The sequence below is a fragment of the Muntiacus reevesi genome, chromosome 1 (genome assembly GCF_963930625.1).
Source record: "Muntiacus reevesi chromosome 1, mMunRee1.1, whole genome shotgun sequence".
In the NCBI taxonomy this organism is placed as follows: Eukaryota; Metazoa; Chordata; class Mammalia; order Artiodactyla; family Cervidae; genus Muntiacus; species Muntiacus reevesi.
The window spans coordinates 235299260-235315959 of record NC_089249.1 but is presented as its reverse complement, the minus strand read 5'-3'; the positions used below and the strand labels follow the sequence as shown (position 1 = coordinate 235315959).

The following is a 16700-nucleotide window of genomic DNA, read 5'->3' as shown; positions in this document are numbered from 1 at the left end:
AAAAACCCACTGATTCTTAAAATTTTGGCTTCTTTCTTGCTCAGGTATAATAGCTGAAAGTGTTCTTTTCAAAGTAGTTACAAGGAAATAGACAATTAGAGCAACAGTGATAATTCATGTGTGCAACTCTTACCAGCTGTATCACAACCCTATTTTACACAAAAACTAATGCAATAAAGCAGCAGTCACGTGGAAGGAATGTGAAATTAGGAGACAGGCGGCCTAGGTTCTATTCATCTTTGCTACAACCTAGCCTTGTAAACTTGACCTTTTTAGTGAAAGTGTCAGTCACTCAGTCATGTCCAACTATGGACTATAGCCCACCAGCCATGGGATTTCCCAGGCAAGAATCCTGAGATGGGTTGCCATTTCCTCCTCCAGGGGATCTTCCCAACCCAGAGATCCAAACAGGGTTTCCTGAACTGCAGGTAGATTCTTTACTGTCTGAGCCACCAGGGAAGCCCTGACCTCTTTAAGGGATCAATATTTTCAACTATAAATCTAGGAGAACAGACGATGGATTAAGGAGTAAATGTGTCTGACAACAACAAACACTCTCATATTAGGATGCTGAACACTATCATTGTTTAATTCCTATGGGGAAAAATTGTACTCCAAAATCTTTTAATTCCTTCTCTAGTTGAAATGATTTCCCTTAAGAGAATAAAACACATTCACTGCAATTATGTAAACATTTAAGTGGTATATGTTATACTTCACAATTGTTACAGGGGAAGCATGCATTCTGTTTCACATGAATTTTTTAAAGTTACATGACTCACAATTTTTTCTCAGTATAACATCATTATTATGAGCATGGTATTTGGATCTGAAGTGCCCAGGCTCAAACCCCAACACCATCCCTTACCAGCTATGTGACCATGGGCAAGTAACCTTAACCTGTCTGTGTATCTACTTCCTAAGATGGTGGTGAAAATTACATGACTTATTAAACATTAAGTGCTTGGACCAATGGATGATATATAAATCACTTGTGGTAACTCTTACGACGTGATTTCTTAACTTCATACAGTCAATCCCTTAAAATATGGCATTTAGAACATATTTACACAAAAAGATGATCACTTTTAATTCATTGAGGCCATTATCCAAAATGAGTGTAGCTTTAAATGTGGCTCTAATTTTAAGACATGTAAACAACAATAACAAAAAAGGACATTTACCAAAACTGAAGAGAAAATATTGCAGTTAGCCATGAATCTTTCAAAAATGTTTCAAACAAGTGAGATTCAAGGCAAATTTCAAATGCAACAGACACATGAGAACAAACTAACTGACAATATGAAAACGTAACTGGAAAAACTATTATCATCTATTGGTTTACCTGGAAGTGGAATTGGCATGCCAGGAAGGGGAACACGAAACGGAGGTACCATTACTGGTGGAAAAGCAGGTATTGCTGCTGCTGGCTGAGGTACTGAGTGAGGAACAGCAGGAGGTAACGTCTGGGGGTGCGGCTGAGGAACGGTTTGCACAGGTGTGGCTGTAGGAGCAGGAGTTGAAACACTAACTGTAGGCGTGGCAACTGAAACAGCAGGACTTGGGGTCTGATCTTGTGTTGTGGGTGCTGATAAAAAATAAAACAAAAATATGTATCACTCGTTCATAAATGATTTTACTATACTCATTCATCATTCACTCATTCAGTATTTAAGGGCCATTCCATGCACTGCAAGGTATTTAGCACAAGGTCTCTGTCTTCAAGAAGCTTGAAAATAGTTAAATGAAACACAAAAAAATAGGTAAAATACAAAGTGAGATGGGATAAATGTACATGAACGTGAATCAAGACAAAAGACCACTTCTACTGTGAAATGGTACAGAAAATTTTATACTGTGATGATAGGCCTTGAAAGATAATGATTTTAACAAGGAAAATGACAAAGTAAAAAGAGAAAATAAGCAAGTGGTGAGAAAACTGAGTAAAAGCAAAGACTAGGGGACAAAAAGGAGTTGTTTAGAAAACAGAAGGCAAGCAGTTAACTAGTCAAACACTAGACATACCAACAGAACCAGTAAATTACAGCTGGAAAGGTAGGCAAGAAGTATAAATTGGGAGGTCTTGAACACACAACTAATGAGTTTGCACTCAACTGGGTAGGGAAAGGGAAGAACTCATATAAATGCAGAGAAATAATCTAAAAGAATGAACACCAAACTATATCTGTATACCCTTTTGTTTTTACTACACATGCTTCAGAGTTTGATTTTTCTTTTTTAATAAGAATGCATTCACGTGTTATATACGTGTTATTTATGTGACTTCATGAATGTAAAAGGGATGGGTGGAGGCCGAATGAAGGTTTCTGAATTAAAGAGCAATAATCACTGTTCATTTGATGAATTAACCTGGCAGATGCATAGGAAGAAAAGGAAAAACAGAGATGTGAAAAGCAATTTCAACACAACTGGAGTTGTCCAAGAAAGGAAGAACAGAGGGAAAAAGATATGCAATAACTAATGATTGACTGGATATGAACAAATGGAGTAAAAAAACAACTTGGGTTTCTTTATAATTATTTCAAAATAAAAAGGTTAAAAAAAGAAAAAAAAACACTCAGGTTTCCAAAGTGAGACCAGGAGAATGTGAAATTCAGAATAATTTGGCTCTGCTAATACATTCTTTTTAGGTATGAAAAATAAAAACATTTCACCCCTAGTAATCGCACATAAAATCAAACTGTGACTCTTAAAATATATAAAATTCATATTTCCCTTCTTTAAAGTTTCAGTTCTCAAATATAACATCCATGTAGTGGCACAAAACTAAACCATCTAGTTTCAAAACAAAATTTGTTTTTATAATTCATTGGTAACAAATATGTCATCTTTATCTTGACAGAAGGAAAAATGTCAAACTTTACCTATATTGGACTAGGAATGAATTCATCAAATTTATAAATAAAACAGTGCTTTCCCAACCTTTATGCCAATTTTATTCTAAGGGAAAGCACACTGTTTAATGCAAACCACCCAATAATTCAACTGAAAAATTTGTCACTATCTTTCCTTCAGCTCCTAACAATGAAAAACTCACTTAGGCTGGGAAGATGTGTGCAATTTCATACTTGTTAATGAGGGACTCACCTTGGCTAAATAGACAGCAGGGCCAAACAAGTATCTTCAGGGGCCCAGGAATGAATTGGTGGTCTAGCATAGACCTAGCCTTAGGGTACAGTATCATATTAATATAATTTTATAACAGTGTGAAAAATACAAATTACATGCAACATTTGCCCAGTCCCATACATATACCATTTATCATTTGTAATCTACTGCAATGGCTGAAAATATATCTAGTTATTTCCCAACTTCCCTGAGAAGTAGGATTTCATCAGCATTTTTCACAAACTTGCACAAGATAAAACAAGTTTAAGCTCAAATGGGGTTAAAATATAAACTCCTTAATTTTTAGTTCCATTGACCCACAGATTTATACTGCAGTTAATAGAATTACATTTTTCAAGTATTATGGTAATAGTACTTAGTAATATTTGTTAAAATTATGATATAAAGTACTGGAGTCAGGAAAATGAGTTAGAAAGGGATCAAATTTCAAGGGGAAAGGTACACCAATTGAGATGGCAGAAAGTATTCACTCATCCTCTTGCTGAAACAGGATTTTCTGAATTTGATTAGTGGCCGAGAGTCATGACAGAAAAGGGACAAAAGAAATAAAAGAATTAAATGAGGAGCTGGGAGAATGGTAGCTAGGATTTTATAGTAGGTAAATTTCTACTAACTCCATTTGCTAAAATGACTAGTATAACACTAGATCTCAAAATATACTACTAATCCAGCCTCAGACCTTAACTAAAGACAAGAGACTACCTCTAAGAGATGGAAAAATATTAAGAATTATAGTATGGTAACACTTCATGACAGTGAATCAAGCGAAATAAAACCGGATGTCAGGAATACTCAAAGACAACATCAAAACTGATGTTTAAAGGCAGTAAAAAGAACATTTCACTGTTTTGTTCTTAGAATAAAGACATTCCTTTGTATCACTGAAGAGTAGTGCAAACAAAAAAAAAAAAAGAAAAAAAGAAAAAAGAAAAAAAAAAAACCAGGAATTCTGAATAGTATGGTTAATAACCACAAGACATCTATGGGCCTACTGATAGACCACTCCAATACAGAAATGGAATATATAGAGAACAGTTCGAAGTTTTTGGCTATCCACTTTACTGAACAAGTACTACGGACTTCTCTTTCCAAAGAAGGCAGGGAAAAAAACAGAAGCAACACAGAGATTCCCCATAGGACCACATTGCTTTTAATGATCTCCTTCTCCCATTTCGACCAAAAGTACCCCATTAAAAACTGGCAGCTTTCTGCCTTGCCGTACAGGTTTAAGAAATATTTGCCTATAAAAAGGCAAAGATCCTCAACCAACTAGTTAGTATCACTGCTAAACTTCTATATTTTCAGAATTCAATGTAGCTACAGAAGAAATCAGACTAATAAAGCATTATTTACATCTTCCTATTAAGTATATTTTCTCCCAAACTATCTAAAAAATATCAAATAGGGCCTTTAAAAAAACTGTCTCCCTATCACAGGTACCTTAACTACTTTGGTTACTACTTGTGTAAATAAAATCTAATTTGAATTTTTAAAATGACTAGATTTCTCTTCTTATAAGGTAATGTACACCAATAATTCCCTAGTCCCCAAAGCTACTGGGGGAGGGAGTTTCTTTTTTCCCCCTTATTCTCACCTATTATCCAGGTAGGAAAAGAATCTAAACTGTAATTGCCTTATAAGGATAACTATGTATCTTCATTTCATATTAAATAATCAAATCAATAAAATTATTTAAATATTTGGTTGCTCAATGTGAACCTGCAGAATAAGTACAGCATTTATATATTAAAAAAATAAAACCCAGAAATGGTATCATAAATATTTATGACAGTCTTTTAAGCAAATTAACATTCTTCTCTCCTCACCCCTGAAATCTATTCAACACTGCTCATCTTTAGAGAAAAGACATACCTTTGGGCTTCTGTGATTTCATACCTGAAAGTTCTCTTACCTTTTGGACTGCTTCTAACTCAAGTCCTCATTTCATCTGCCTGCACAACATTCCAAGACCTATCTACCTTTAAACAAGATTACTGGAAGTTTTCTGCAGTTTCCCCAATTTCAACACTAACCAAAACTGAGCACAAGAAAAAATCTTCCAGAATACTGAATTTATACAAACCACTTAGTGTCTGCCTGCCTCACCCATTTGCCTGGTTCTTAAAACTCTCCATAGCCTGGTCTCTTATTCAATATGTTAACTAATAAAAATCCTCCCACCTAACAATCTTACAAACTATATTTACCGTCATTTCCTGACCTATGTTTCCCCCATCTGAAACACCTCTCTGAAATTTTGAACCTATTCAAATCCTATTACACACCCTTTATGATCCATCTCAATACCCATGTAGTCCACTCACTTGTCTCTCCGTTTTCTTGAATTCTTATATCTTCTAGTTTCGCTGTATAACTCTGCACACTATTTTCTAATTGTTTCACATGCATTTTTCTTGCCTCCTCAATTAGAAAAACTGGAAACTCTGTAAGATAGGGGCCAAGACTCACACTTATTTTGCAAATCCACAGCACCCAACATTACTGTTGGCCAAGTTGTACAGCTAACTCTGCACTTTCCCAGTTTAGCTTCATGAATTTCAATTGAACAAATAATTTCTTCTACTAATATAAATTTCCGTTCTTTTTAGCTGAAAGTCTTAATGTCAAAAAATGTATTTTAAATAATATCAAGGATAATACTTAAACTAGGACCATATGGGAATGCATTCCTACTTGTCCATTTCTCTAGTCCCTAAATGAAAACCCATACTGACTAATACTCACTTGATACTGTCTGCGAAACTGAAGAGGCAGTTGTTGTGGTAGAAGTGGTAGAGGATGGGGTTGATGATGATGCTGAAGTAGACACTGCAGGTGCTGGGCTACTGGTCGTGGGGGTGGAAGCACCGACCGCTTGTGCTTGCACTTGCACCTGCGCCTGCGCCTGGGCCTGCGCCTGCGCCTGGGCCTGGGCCTGGGCCTGTGCTTGAGCTTGGGCCTGGGCCTGGGCCTGGGCCTGGGCCTGAACCTGCGCCTGGGCTGCAAGCATAGGTGTCAGTTCTGACTGCTGAATAACCTTAACTCCATCTGGCTTGGTCCATGCAGATTCACGTGTCCGAGCATTATAATAATAAACCTGCAGAGGAAGCAAAATCATCAGTTTCAAAGAACATGTCAACTATCATTTATAAATAATACAATTATATTGTCTTAAATAGTATTTTTTTAAAAACCTAGAAAAGAGAAAATACATCAAAATTGGCTGTTCATATGAAATTATTGGTGATTTTTCACTTTCTCCTTTTCCCTCAGTTTTCTATAAAGAGCATACTGTATTTTTAACACATATCAATAAAGGAGAACCAAGGCTATGTTTTGTGCACAGTTAACACAGCAGATCTAAGACCACTATCCCTAGAAAGCCATTGTCCACCATTCCCTAACTGACAGGAATGGCTTGGCTATTTACACAAACAATGCAGTTTATGCTCTATACCTGCCTTCCTTCTGGAAGTCTGGAATTTCGTAAGTGCAAGGCAGATGGTACCAGATATGAGACCAGTCCCCAGTGAAAACCCCGATTCCTCAGCTCAGGACAGTGTCCCTGGCAGACAACACTTTATCAGCGTTTTCACAATTCCATGGCACAGGAATTCAACACACTCTCATGAGACTCCAACTGAAAGGACTCCTGAAAGCTTGTGCTTGGTTTCCTCCAGACTACGCCCCATGCACCTTTTGTTCTTTGCTGGCTTTGCTTTGTATCCTTTTTCCGTAATTAGTCATAGCTGCAAATACAACTACCTGCTGAGTCCTGTGAGTTCTCCCAATAAACACTAAACCTGAGAGCTGTTAGGGGACCTGAGGTGTGTATTTAAAAACACAGTTTTCAGAATCACAGGCAGACCTATGAAAGTGCTCCAGGCCACCTTATGTCTGTGCAGAAGTCCCATCAAGTGAACCTTTCCAGGAGTCCTGCCCTACCCTGGCTTACTTGAGTTTCATTATTAATTGGCAAGGATACAGTCATTGATCTCAATCTGCCAAACTCCCAGGTTTTACTCTTCTGTCACCAAAAGATAACAACCTAAATACATTTCATAATTTACCTTCCCATCTGGAGTTTTATTTTCAACCCAAATCTCCTCAGTAGGAGGCAGTGCTGGAGTACCAGGAGCAGTCACAGGAGGCATTCCTGGTGGAAACATCATACCAGGAGGAGGAGGCATGGTTCCCATGGGTGGAGGCATGAAAGGAGGTCTCTGTTAATTCACAAGAAGTAATGTCACTTGTGTTTATCTTTTTTCCTTCAAATTATTACTAAATTCTACCCAAAAGTAAGGTACTGTAAGAGAAATTAGCTTTATAGTCAATTCAAATACATTTACCTAGGTTGTTGTGTAAGCAAAGTTTTTCTGTAATAAAAATGATTACTAAACAGACTAGAAGAATGCCAAGATACCAACAACAGTCATCTCTGGGTTATAGAATTATAGGTGAACAATATAAAATTATATTTGCTTTATTATTTATACTTTATATTTATATATATTATTTATATTATTTAGTATTTATACCTTAACTGCTATTTCATATATTGGGCACTAGATTACTTTCAGAAGAAAAAAACTGATTCTCTTAACACCAGCCACCCAATGCCTCGACAGCTCACCTACAACAGGAACCAACAAACTATAAGGAAATGTTATTTTACAAATAACAATAACTTAAAAAGAAAAATCAGATATACCTAACCTTTTATTCTCTTTTCCTATAAGAAAAAAATTATTAGCTAGGAAAACATTTATTTCCTAGTTTTCAAATAATAATGTAGCTCACCAAAGATGCTAACATTAGTAAGTTTAAACGATACAGTAAAATAATTATTCACTTTACTTTTGGGAAAAGAATTTAAATGGTATATATTACAATTAAAAAAAAAAATCTCCTGAAACCACTACTGATTCAACACTATCCCTCATAAGTCCTTCAATGATTGCTGACCCAACCTAAGATCCTGAACCAAAGAATTTAACTATAACTGCGATATCTTACTCACTAAAGTAGAAAAAAGGTCTGCAATTCTGAAAACAGATTTTGAACAGGCATTAAAAGATTTCCTCTATAATCTACACATAACATTAGAACTTAATTATCCAAAGCATCTTAATCTGGATAATGGAATTGACATTATGCTAATAATATGAAAGTTATTTTATTTTCCTAAAAAAGTTTTCTTTTCCATACTCGTTTTTCTAGATTCAGCTGTCTTTCAAGCATCAATCAACACACAGGCCCATATTCTATAAAATATCCATTCCAAATATATGCTACACAGTTGTCTGAAAATCATTTGGATTTATTAGAAAATCACACAATGGTCTATCAAGACCAAAAAAAGCATCACATTAGGCAGTATCACATCACAACATCTGATATATTTCCATTAGAGGGTTACACTAACCCATTACATTTTATAATATTCTACAAGAAGGTTTAACTCTTAAAGGCACAAAGTAGAGTAAATTCACATATAACAAGTTATACCACAGTCAACAAGTCAAAAAGTTACTTCGTATTCTAGTTCTAAAGAAAATATAAAATGATTTAACAGTTTGTTTAAGAGGGCTGGGGGGAAGGGAGGGACAGGCTGTTCTTCTAGGAAGCCAACAAAATAACTAAGCAAAGTACTAAAATCTGGTGTTTCTGCCATAAATATAATTCTATCATAGCTAACATCACTTAAATAGTACCTCATCTCTATTTTTAGTAAGTTCATTTTTGATTATCTAAGCTAACAGAAAGCAGATGATACTACTGTATTTGGTTTCAGAACTGTACAGGCTAAACAAACAGAAAACTCAGAAACAGTCAAAAAGAATATAATCTCAAAAGTAGGTATTTGAGAGTTGATACCTTCATAACTTCACTAAAAAGGGATATATGCTTCAGGTTAAAACACTAGGAAAAATTTCATTTAAGGAAATTTGACAAAAATTCTACTTCTAAAACTGTGACACACTCTTTTTTTTTCCTGGGGAAGGAAAAAAATCCAAATACTGTGCTTACAAAATGTGCTTATTGTCACATTCTAGATTCTACTCTAGGGATCATTCCTGGAAAGAATTCTTCAGGAATATATAGATATATTTAAACTCACTAGTAACATGTATCATTGAAAACAAACTTCCCTCACTTTACACATAAGCTTTCAAATATCATTTCCCACAAAGAAGATTATTACAGACAATTGTCAGAGATGAAGGCAAGTTAGAACTACTTTATTCAATCCTTATACATACTTTTTCATCACCATATAAATTTCCATTCTGAATTTCCATACTAATTATCATTATCAGTGCTTCTGAAGCAACACATTAGTATAAAGATGTTCTCTTTAGTTCTCATTCTCCTACAAACCCAAGAATACAAGTTTTAAAACCAAAACTCATATATATACTATTGACACTAAAGTCAACAAAGAAACAGCTATCTCTACATTCTTTACCTGAAGGTGTGGAGGGCCCATAGGTGGAGGAATCCCTCCTGGAGGAGGCATTGGTGGCATATTAGGATCAAAAGGGGGACGTCCAAATGGGGGCCGAGGTGGAGGAGGAGGGCCTCGCATCATACCAAAAGGTGGAGGAGGTCGCATCAGAGGTGGTGGGCCTCGCATCACTGCATTTGGTGGGGGAGCTGGGCCTCGGAACCTCAAGGCCTGCTGTTGAGCCATCCTGTATGGGAAACCAATGAATAAAATTTTCTTTCTCAAAGTAATAAAAATATAGCTACTAAACTCTGGTTACATCAAATTTTTAAAGCCCTTAAGAACAAGCAGAGTTGGAAAATCATCATTTTGTATCACTGTAGCAGAGTGCATCAGTAAGAATGATCAATGGACACCAAATCTAGGAGGAAATGAGGGGGTTATTTGCATGGTCTTAATATACTGGGTGTTCATTGGAAGGACTGATGCTGAAGCTGAAACTGCAACACTTTAGCCACCTCATGCGAAGAGTTGACTCACTGGAAAAGACCCTGATGTTGGGAGGGATTAGGGGCAGGAGGAGAAGGGGATGACAGAGAATGAGATGGCTGGATGGCATCACCGACTCGATGGACATGAGTTTGAGTAAACTCTGGGAGTTGGTGATGGACAGGGGGCCTAGCAGGCTGGCATGCTGCGATTCATGGGGTTGCAAAGAGCCGAACACGACTGAGCGTTTCTTACAATAGAAATAGCATTTCTTACAATAGAAAGAAGGCTAAACAAAACACTATGCAATAGAGAAACTAACCTAATGCGACTGAGAGGGACACAATACCACCTATTCCAAGCAAGAATGTTTAATCTCAACATAATAATGAGTTATTAGACAAACACAAAATAATGTTCTATTACAAAGTGGGGGGCAGAGGGTATATTCTTCAGAAATGTTGTTATAAAAAGAAGAAAAAAGGAAGGTTGTGGAAATGTTCTAGATTAAAGGAGGCCAAACAGACATGGCAATACAATTCCAACTCTAGACAGGATACAAAACTAGAGGGAAGGAATACAATAAAGGACATACTGCATTAAGAGACAACACTGAAATAAAGACAAAAATTACTTTATCAGTGTAAATTTACAAAATAGGTAACTGTGCTGTCCGTCAGAGAAGATCACTATTCTCAGAAAATAAGCACTCGAGTATTTAGAGATAAAGGGCCATGGTGTGTGTGGCCCTTTACCACAAATGGTTCAGAGTAATAGAGAGCACATATGTAACAAAGCAGAACAGGTAAAATATTAACATTAAGCACACTATTTTTGTTTCTGCCAGTTTTTGGAACCTTGAAACTACTTCTAAATACAAGGTTTTTATAGCAGGGGAGGCTAACAGCTTAAGACATAATTAGCATTCTCATATAGAAGAGAATGCCCTTCTGTACACTGCACCCCACCCCACTCTTCAATCTCTAGCTAAACACCCTTCTTTATTTTCTCCATGGCATTCAAGCAAATAAGCAATATCACAAGATATTCTCTATCTCCAGAGTGCTTTAAAAAAAAAAAAAAGGTTTAACTCTTACAAGTGCTTACTGGGCTTTCCAGGTGGTGCTAGTGGTAAAGAACCAGCCTGCCAATGCAGGAGACAAAAAAGATCTGGGTCAAAAAGATCCCCTGATGGAGGATGTGCTCCAGAATCCTTGCCTGGAGAATCCCATTGACAGAAGAGCATGACCTGCTACAGTCCACAGGGTCACAAAAGAGTCGGACACAACTGAAGCAACTTAGCATTCATGCAATCAACGTAACACTGAAATAGATTTTATCAACCTCATTTTACAGATTAAGGCACACAAAAGTAAAACAACTTGTCCAAGGCCACACAGCTGCTTTAGAATTCAAACACAGGCAAAAGGCTCTTACATACTACACGATGCTGTCTATGTAAGCCCCTTTAGAGCAAGAATTGTCTGTCCTGTTCACCTTTATATCCGCAGCACACAGTTATTTATGCCTGCCCATAGTAGGGCTCAGTAAGTATTTGCTGAATGAACCAATGAATATGTAGGTGACACTGTACCTTATAAATAGGGTATGGAGAATCTTATAAAAAATCTTTACTATAATTTGCCATAGTCAATTTACTGAGCACCTATCACAGTCTACACAGTAGCTACAATAATTCTCTCCATTATAAACATGAAATTTACATTCCAGTGCTCAGGAGATTAACAATTATATCCTCATGTGCATCTGATAATAATCATTCTGACACTCGCCTCACCAGATTCTTCCAACTTTCCTACATTTTTCAACCCTGTGCTTAAGACTACCCTTTCAACTTCCTCTAAATTTTTCACATTGTAGTTCAATTCTGACATTAAAAAAATCCTAATAAAAGAACCAATTTGCCTTCTAGGAGAGCACTGGGACTCTAAACAAATCCAGAACTACTATAGCAAACATATTTCACCAAATCTGCAAATCATCCTACACTCAATGGCAGAAGTATGAGTTAAAAGCAGTGACTGCAGAAACAATAATCAGCCTTTTTCAAATTATACACACTTCCAAAAGGCTGATGTCACTGTTACCGAAGCAATGTCTTAACCTTTGGGACAGGAAAAATCTTCACCAAGGAAAGGTATCCCATCTCAGCCTTCAGCTACACATTATTTCTTTCTTTTGAATTTCACACTTTCTAGCTATCACTTGCAGTTAAGTATTTTAGGCTCTAAAACCATGGACAGGGCTCTGCCTTCTGTTTCAGGCTTCTTACATATTTTCCGAGTCTGAACATACTCAGATGTAAGTGAGGGGCAGTGGGGACAGAAATGAAACCTCTCTTTCTCTTTGTTCAATAAAATAATCCCCGTGAAACATTTAGGATGGTACCTGGAACACAGTGAACTATTTTAACCATCATTACTTTCATTCTCCCACAAAACCTAGCATAGTGCTCTAACTGAAAAGCTAGATGCTTTCAAATGTCTGCAGTGAAAATGGTAGCAAAATTCACGTAATTTCCTCTATCGACAGCCTCAAGTCACCATTTTCTTATGTCAGATATGTATAGCACATGTGCTGAGCTCTTTATATGCACTTTATCACAACAACCTTACCTGCAGTGAGGGTTAAAGAAGCTAATGAAGTACCTGGAACAGTGCTCAGCACATAAATATTAGTTATTATTGCTGCTACTACAACATCAGTATAGTAATGGTAGTAATCAAAAACCATAATTTAATGACTACTAAAATTACCTTGTTAAACGGTGTTAATATTAGTAGCAGTGTTAATATTATTATAATCCTTATTAGCAGGCTCTATATAACCTGGCCCTTGCTGATCTCTACAGGCTCTAGTCCTCTGACCAGCTACTTCGTTCCCCTGAAGCCTCTGCACTTGCTCCCTCTGCCTGGGTGCTTTCCCCGGAGCTTCACGTAACAGACTCTCATTCTTCAGTTTAAGCGCCAAGTTCTTTCCCACCTTAGCCTCTCCCACCTCCTTTCTATCTCATTACCCAATCTGAGTTTACAACTATAAGGTAAATGCTATGAAAAAAATCTCACTCATTTAGTCTTGTATTACCTATACTCACTAGTATTTTCTCTTTAGTACAGTGATGCCTCCCAGAGCCCAGAAGGCAGGTGTTCGTTCAATTACTGTTTTAATGAGAGTGAACCCTAGGTATTTCTTCTATACCAGGCACAGTTACAGGGACATTGTCTGTATTAAATCTTTCAATTATCACAAAAACTCAATGAGATAAGTTTGGTACCGTTTTTACAGAGGAAACTACAGCACAGAAAAAGAACTTGTTTCATGCTGGTCAGTGGTAACACCAGCGTATTCTTATTCCCAGTGTACAGTTGAGGAAAGTCAGACAAGTACCTTGTCGTAAGTCATAAAGCATTAATACGTAAATAAAGGCCCTGGGTAAAGTATCTATACCAATATGACTCTAAAAGTTATCTTAATGATCCTTAATCATAAAGAAACAGAAAGGTATTTGGATCTCCAAATAAATCCTATTGTAGATTATTTGCATTCCTACCACTTTGGATCTTTATGAAAATAGAAGCATATAAGCATGAACAGAAATGCAGAAAATTTTTTTAAAAGAACAAATGTATTTCCCTTTAAGGACTATATCTAGATATGCAATCTTCCCAATGGTGAGGACTGCAAATACTTTAGCACAACGGAGCAAAAATTTTTAAATGCTGATATTTGGGAGGCAAATTATAAAGTAGACTAAATGAAGAGACATAGGTTTTAATCCGGATCCTGCCAATAACTCAGTGACCTTGTGTAAATCTCTTCACACTTGTAGGCTGATTTCCTCATCTTGTGTCCTTAGTTTGAAATTTAGATCAATTTTAATTAGCATGGAAGCTCCTGGAGGACAAAGGATTTTGGTCTGGTTCAAGACTACTACCAGCACCTAGATCAGTGACTCTCATATAGCACACAATAAATGTGAGTACAATAAATGGAAAATCTCTAAATCTCCTATAACAATTTATTTACAATATACGTACCTGAAAACCTTATTCGTGAGGCACTATGACGGTGACACACCATGACGTATATTCAGAATACAAATACAAAAAATTAAGCCCCAATTTCTGTAATCAGAGGCCACAAAAAACTAATTTCTCTTAAACCATGAGAAATGCTAAAATAAAAGTCTGTACCACATGCTGTGGAAGGAATTTCCAACCCCAGACATTAAGGTATGAAACATTTGCAAAAGAACACCTAATTTAAAGCACTATTCAAATCAGTTTTGCAGCAGTGTCTTCACTTTCTATTAATAAAATCTAAAAGGCTACTCACTGTAAAACTGAAGAAAGATACTCTCTTAAATGCAAAGTAATGTTTCTAAATCAATCCATAAGACTAGCTTAAGTACCTCTTGAGATCAGAATCAGGTATAACCCTTTCATCACTAATACTAAACGACCCTGGCAATGGACTCAGATCACTTACTATTGAAGTATATACGTGGGGTTTAAAAGATTTAAGATCCATCCCTGAAATAAGACTTTATTTCTGCCAAACTAAAAATTTTTGTGACAACTCATCATCTCAAAGACATGATTCTTTCCCCCCCCTGAAAACTTTAGTAACAATACCCAGTTTCCTTATACAATTTTATCTGGAGCTCTAGACAATGCTAGAGTCCTCATAACTTATTCTACTCTTCCTCATTCTCAAAGGATAACAATGGCACAATTCAGAATGGGGGCTAAACATCTGAAATGCCATTTTTTTTCCATCCAAGCAGACGCAAAGCTCAGTACCTCGTTTTCCTTAAAAATCACTAAGGATTTTCTCTCCAAGACAATTAAAAATTCCAGAGGCTGCCCAGAAACCAGGGCGAGAAAGGTCACTGCTGCCGTCCTTAGGGAGACGGCGTGGGCAGACGACTAGATGGGAGAAAGATAGAAAAGTGCAGGCTCCCAAGCCTGGCTGCCTGCGTTCAAGCCACTTCCTGAAGTCAAGATTCTACCAAAGACACCTGGCTCTACGTCAGTTTCCTCACCTGAAGGATGGGCAAGTCACTTAACTGAAGGTGGCTGTTGCTCCGGGGCCTGCAAAACGAGAAGAGCAACTACTCCAAAAGGTGGGCATGAGGATCACAAGAGAAAACACTAAGGAAAGGGCTCTCTGGCTCTCGGAAGCACGAAACAAATGACTGCCGCTATTGTTACTACTCATAAACTCGGGATAAGGGATCAAACGATAAGAGAAAGGGAGGCCGCGTGAAGTTAAAGGAAAGCAAGCGACGTGGGCAAAAAGGAACCAGGCGGACGCAGGGACACCAAAAGGCGGCGGAGGGCGTGAAGAAGGCCGAGCCAGGGCGCCGAGGAGTTGCCCGCGGCATGGAGGGCTTCAGGGAGCAAAACTGGGCCCGCGGCGGCGCCGAGCCGGGAGTCAGGCTGAGGGCCGCCCAAGCGGAGGCGGACTGCGTCTGAGGCGGGGCCCCAAAGCGGGAACCCCTGGCCTAGCCTGTGGGCCGCAAGCTGCGAAGGGCGCCGGGGGCCCACGAAAACGGAAATGAGCCCCGAGAACCCACAGGAGGCCGCGGCCGAGACCCGGCCCGTCTCCCTCATTCAAGCCGCCTTCCCTTCCCCCTTCTCCAACCCCATGCGGTCCCGGCTCTTAGCCGCCGCACCTCCTCAGCCCACCCTCCACCTCGGCTCTCCGCGCAACAGGCTTAGCCCCTGGGACACCGGAGCGCCGAGATGTAAGGCGAAGCAGCGCCCTTACCTGAGCTCCCCGGGGTTGAATCGCTCACCGTCTCCCCCGTCCCCGCCACGCTCCGCCATTACAGAGGGCCGCTTTCATCCACCCGCCGACTGGGCGTCCCCTATTGGCCGGGTGGATCGTCAATCCCGCGAGAGAGAGGCGGAGATAGCAGAGATCTGTGAGGTGATTGGTGAAACTCTCCATCAATCCCCGAGCTGAGGGTGGTGTCTGCCTTATTATTGGTGAAAGGGCCCGCCGACTTTAAAAGCGGTATGGAGACGGTCAGTTGATTGGTCGCTCAGAGGCTTTATGGGAAAACTAGACTTTTCAACGAGGAGCCGCCGGCGCCCTCTCGAGGTAAGCGAAACTAGGTCCTCCCACGTACGGCTAGGCCTGCGGTAGCCACGTGTCTGTCGGCTTCCAGCAAAGCCAATTGTGGGGCCATATTGTCCTCGTACCGGTCATATTGGCTCAGGCCTTGACCATGTCTATTGAGTGAGCCAATCAAAAATCGACCTGGGTCGCCGGTAAACCAATCACAGAGTTGTAGAAAACAGCTATTTCCCAGATTTTTAGAATCTAGAATCCTCAGGGGCCACCAGTTTATACCCGTGTTATTAAATGATACATTACTAACCACAAGAATACCTGTTAAGTTGTATTCAATAATTAGTTGCAGGCTGATGAGCGTTACAAATTGCTCTATTAAGTTGGGGGAAGGAAATGTCTTGGCAATTTATAATTTAAACCCTATGTCCTTCAATTTTAAAGTATACTTGTGTAAAATTAGCATACCCTAATACCTAGGAGGAATTCTGAATATTTATTAAACTTTTTATTA

The 16700-nt window shown here is 38.4% G+C and overlaps 1 protein-coding gene across 14 annotated transcripts in view; it reads right to left on the bottom strand.

The window, feature by feature from the left end:
• The window catches only part of TCERG1 (transcription elongation regulator 1), a 52385-nt gene extending 36432 nt beyond the window's left edge, over positions 1 to 15953 (bottom strand). For 8 of the 14 annotated variants that reach the window (XR_010660915.1, XM_065918840.1, XM_065918841.1 and 5 more), the window contains exons 1-6: positions 15881 to 15953; positions 9620 to 9845; positions 7221 to 7373; positions 5896 to 6247; positions 5475 to 5594; positions 1346 to 1588 (exon numbers count right to left, since the gene is read on the bottom strand). Coding sequence is in view for 13 of the 14 variants with exons in the window: in XM_065918840.1 (XP_065774912.1) it covers positions 1346 to 1588; positions 5475 to 5594; positions 5896 to 6247; positions 7221 to 7373; positions 9620 to 9845; positions 15881 to 15939 (1153 nt within the window). In the remaining variant the exon portion in view is untranslated. The remainder of the gene's footprint in view (positions 1 to 1345; positions 1589 to 5474; positions 5595 to 5895; positions 6248 to 7220; positions 7374 to 9619; positions 9846 to 15880) is intronic. The other 6 variants (XM_065918846.1, XM_065918850.1, XM_065918851.1 and 3 more) reach the window with 2 other exon arrangements.
• Between the last annotated feature and the right edge of the window lie 747 nt (positions 15954 to 16700).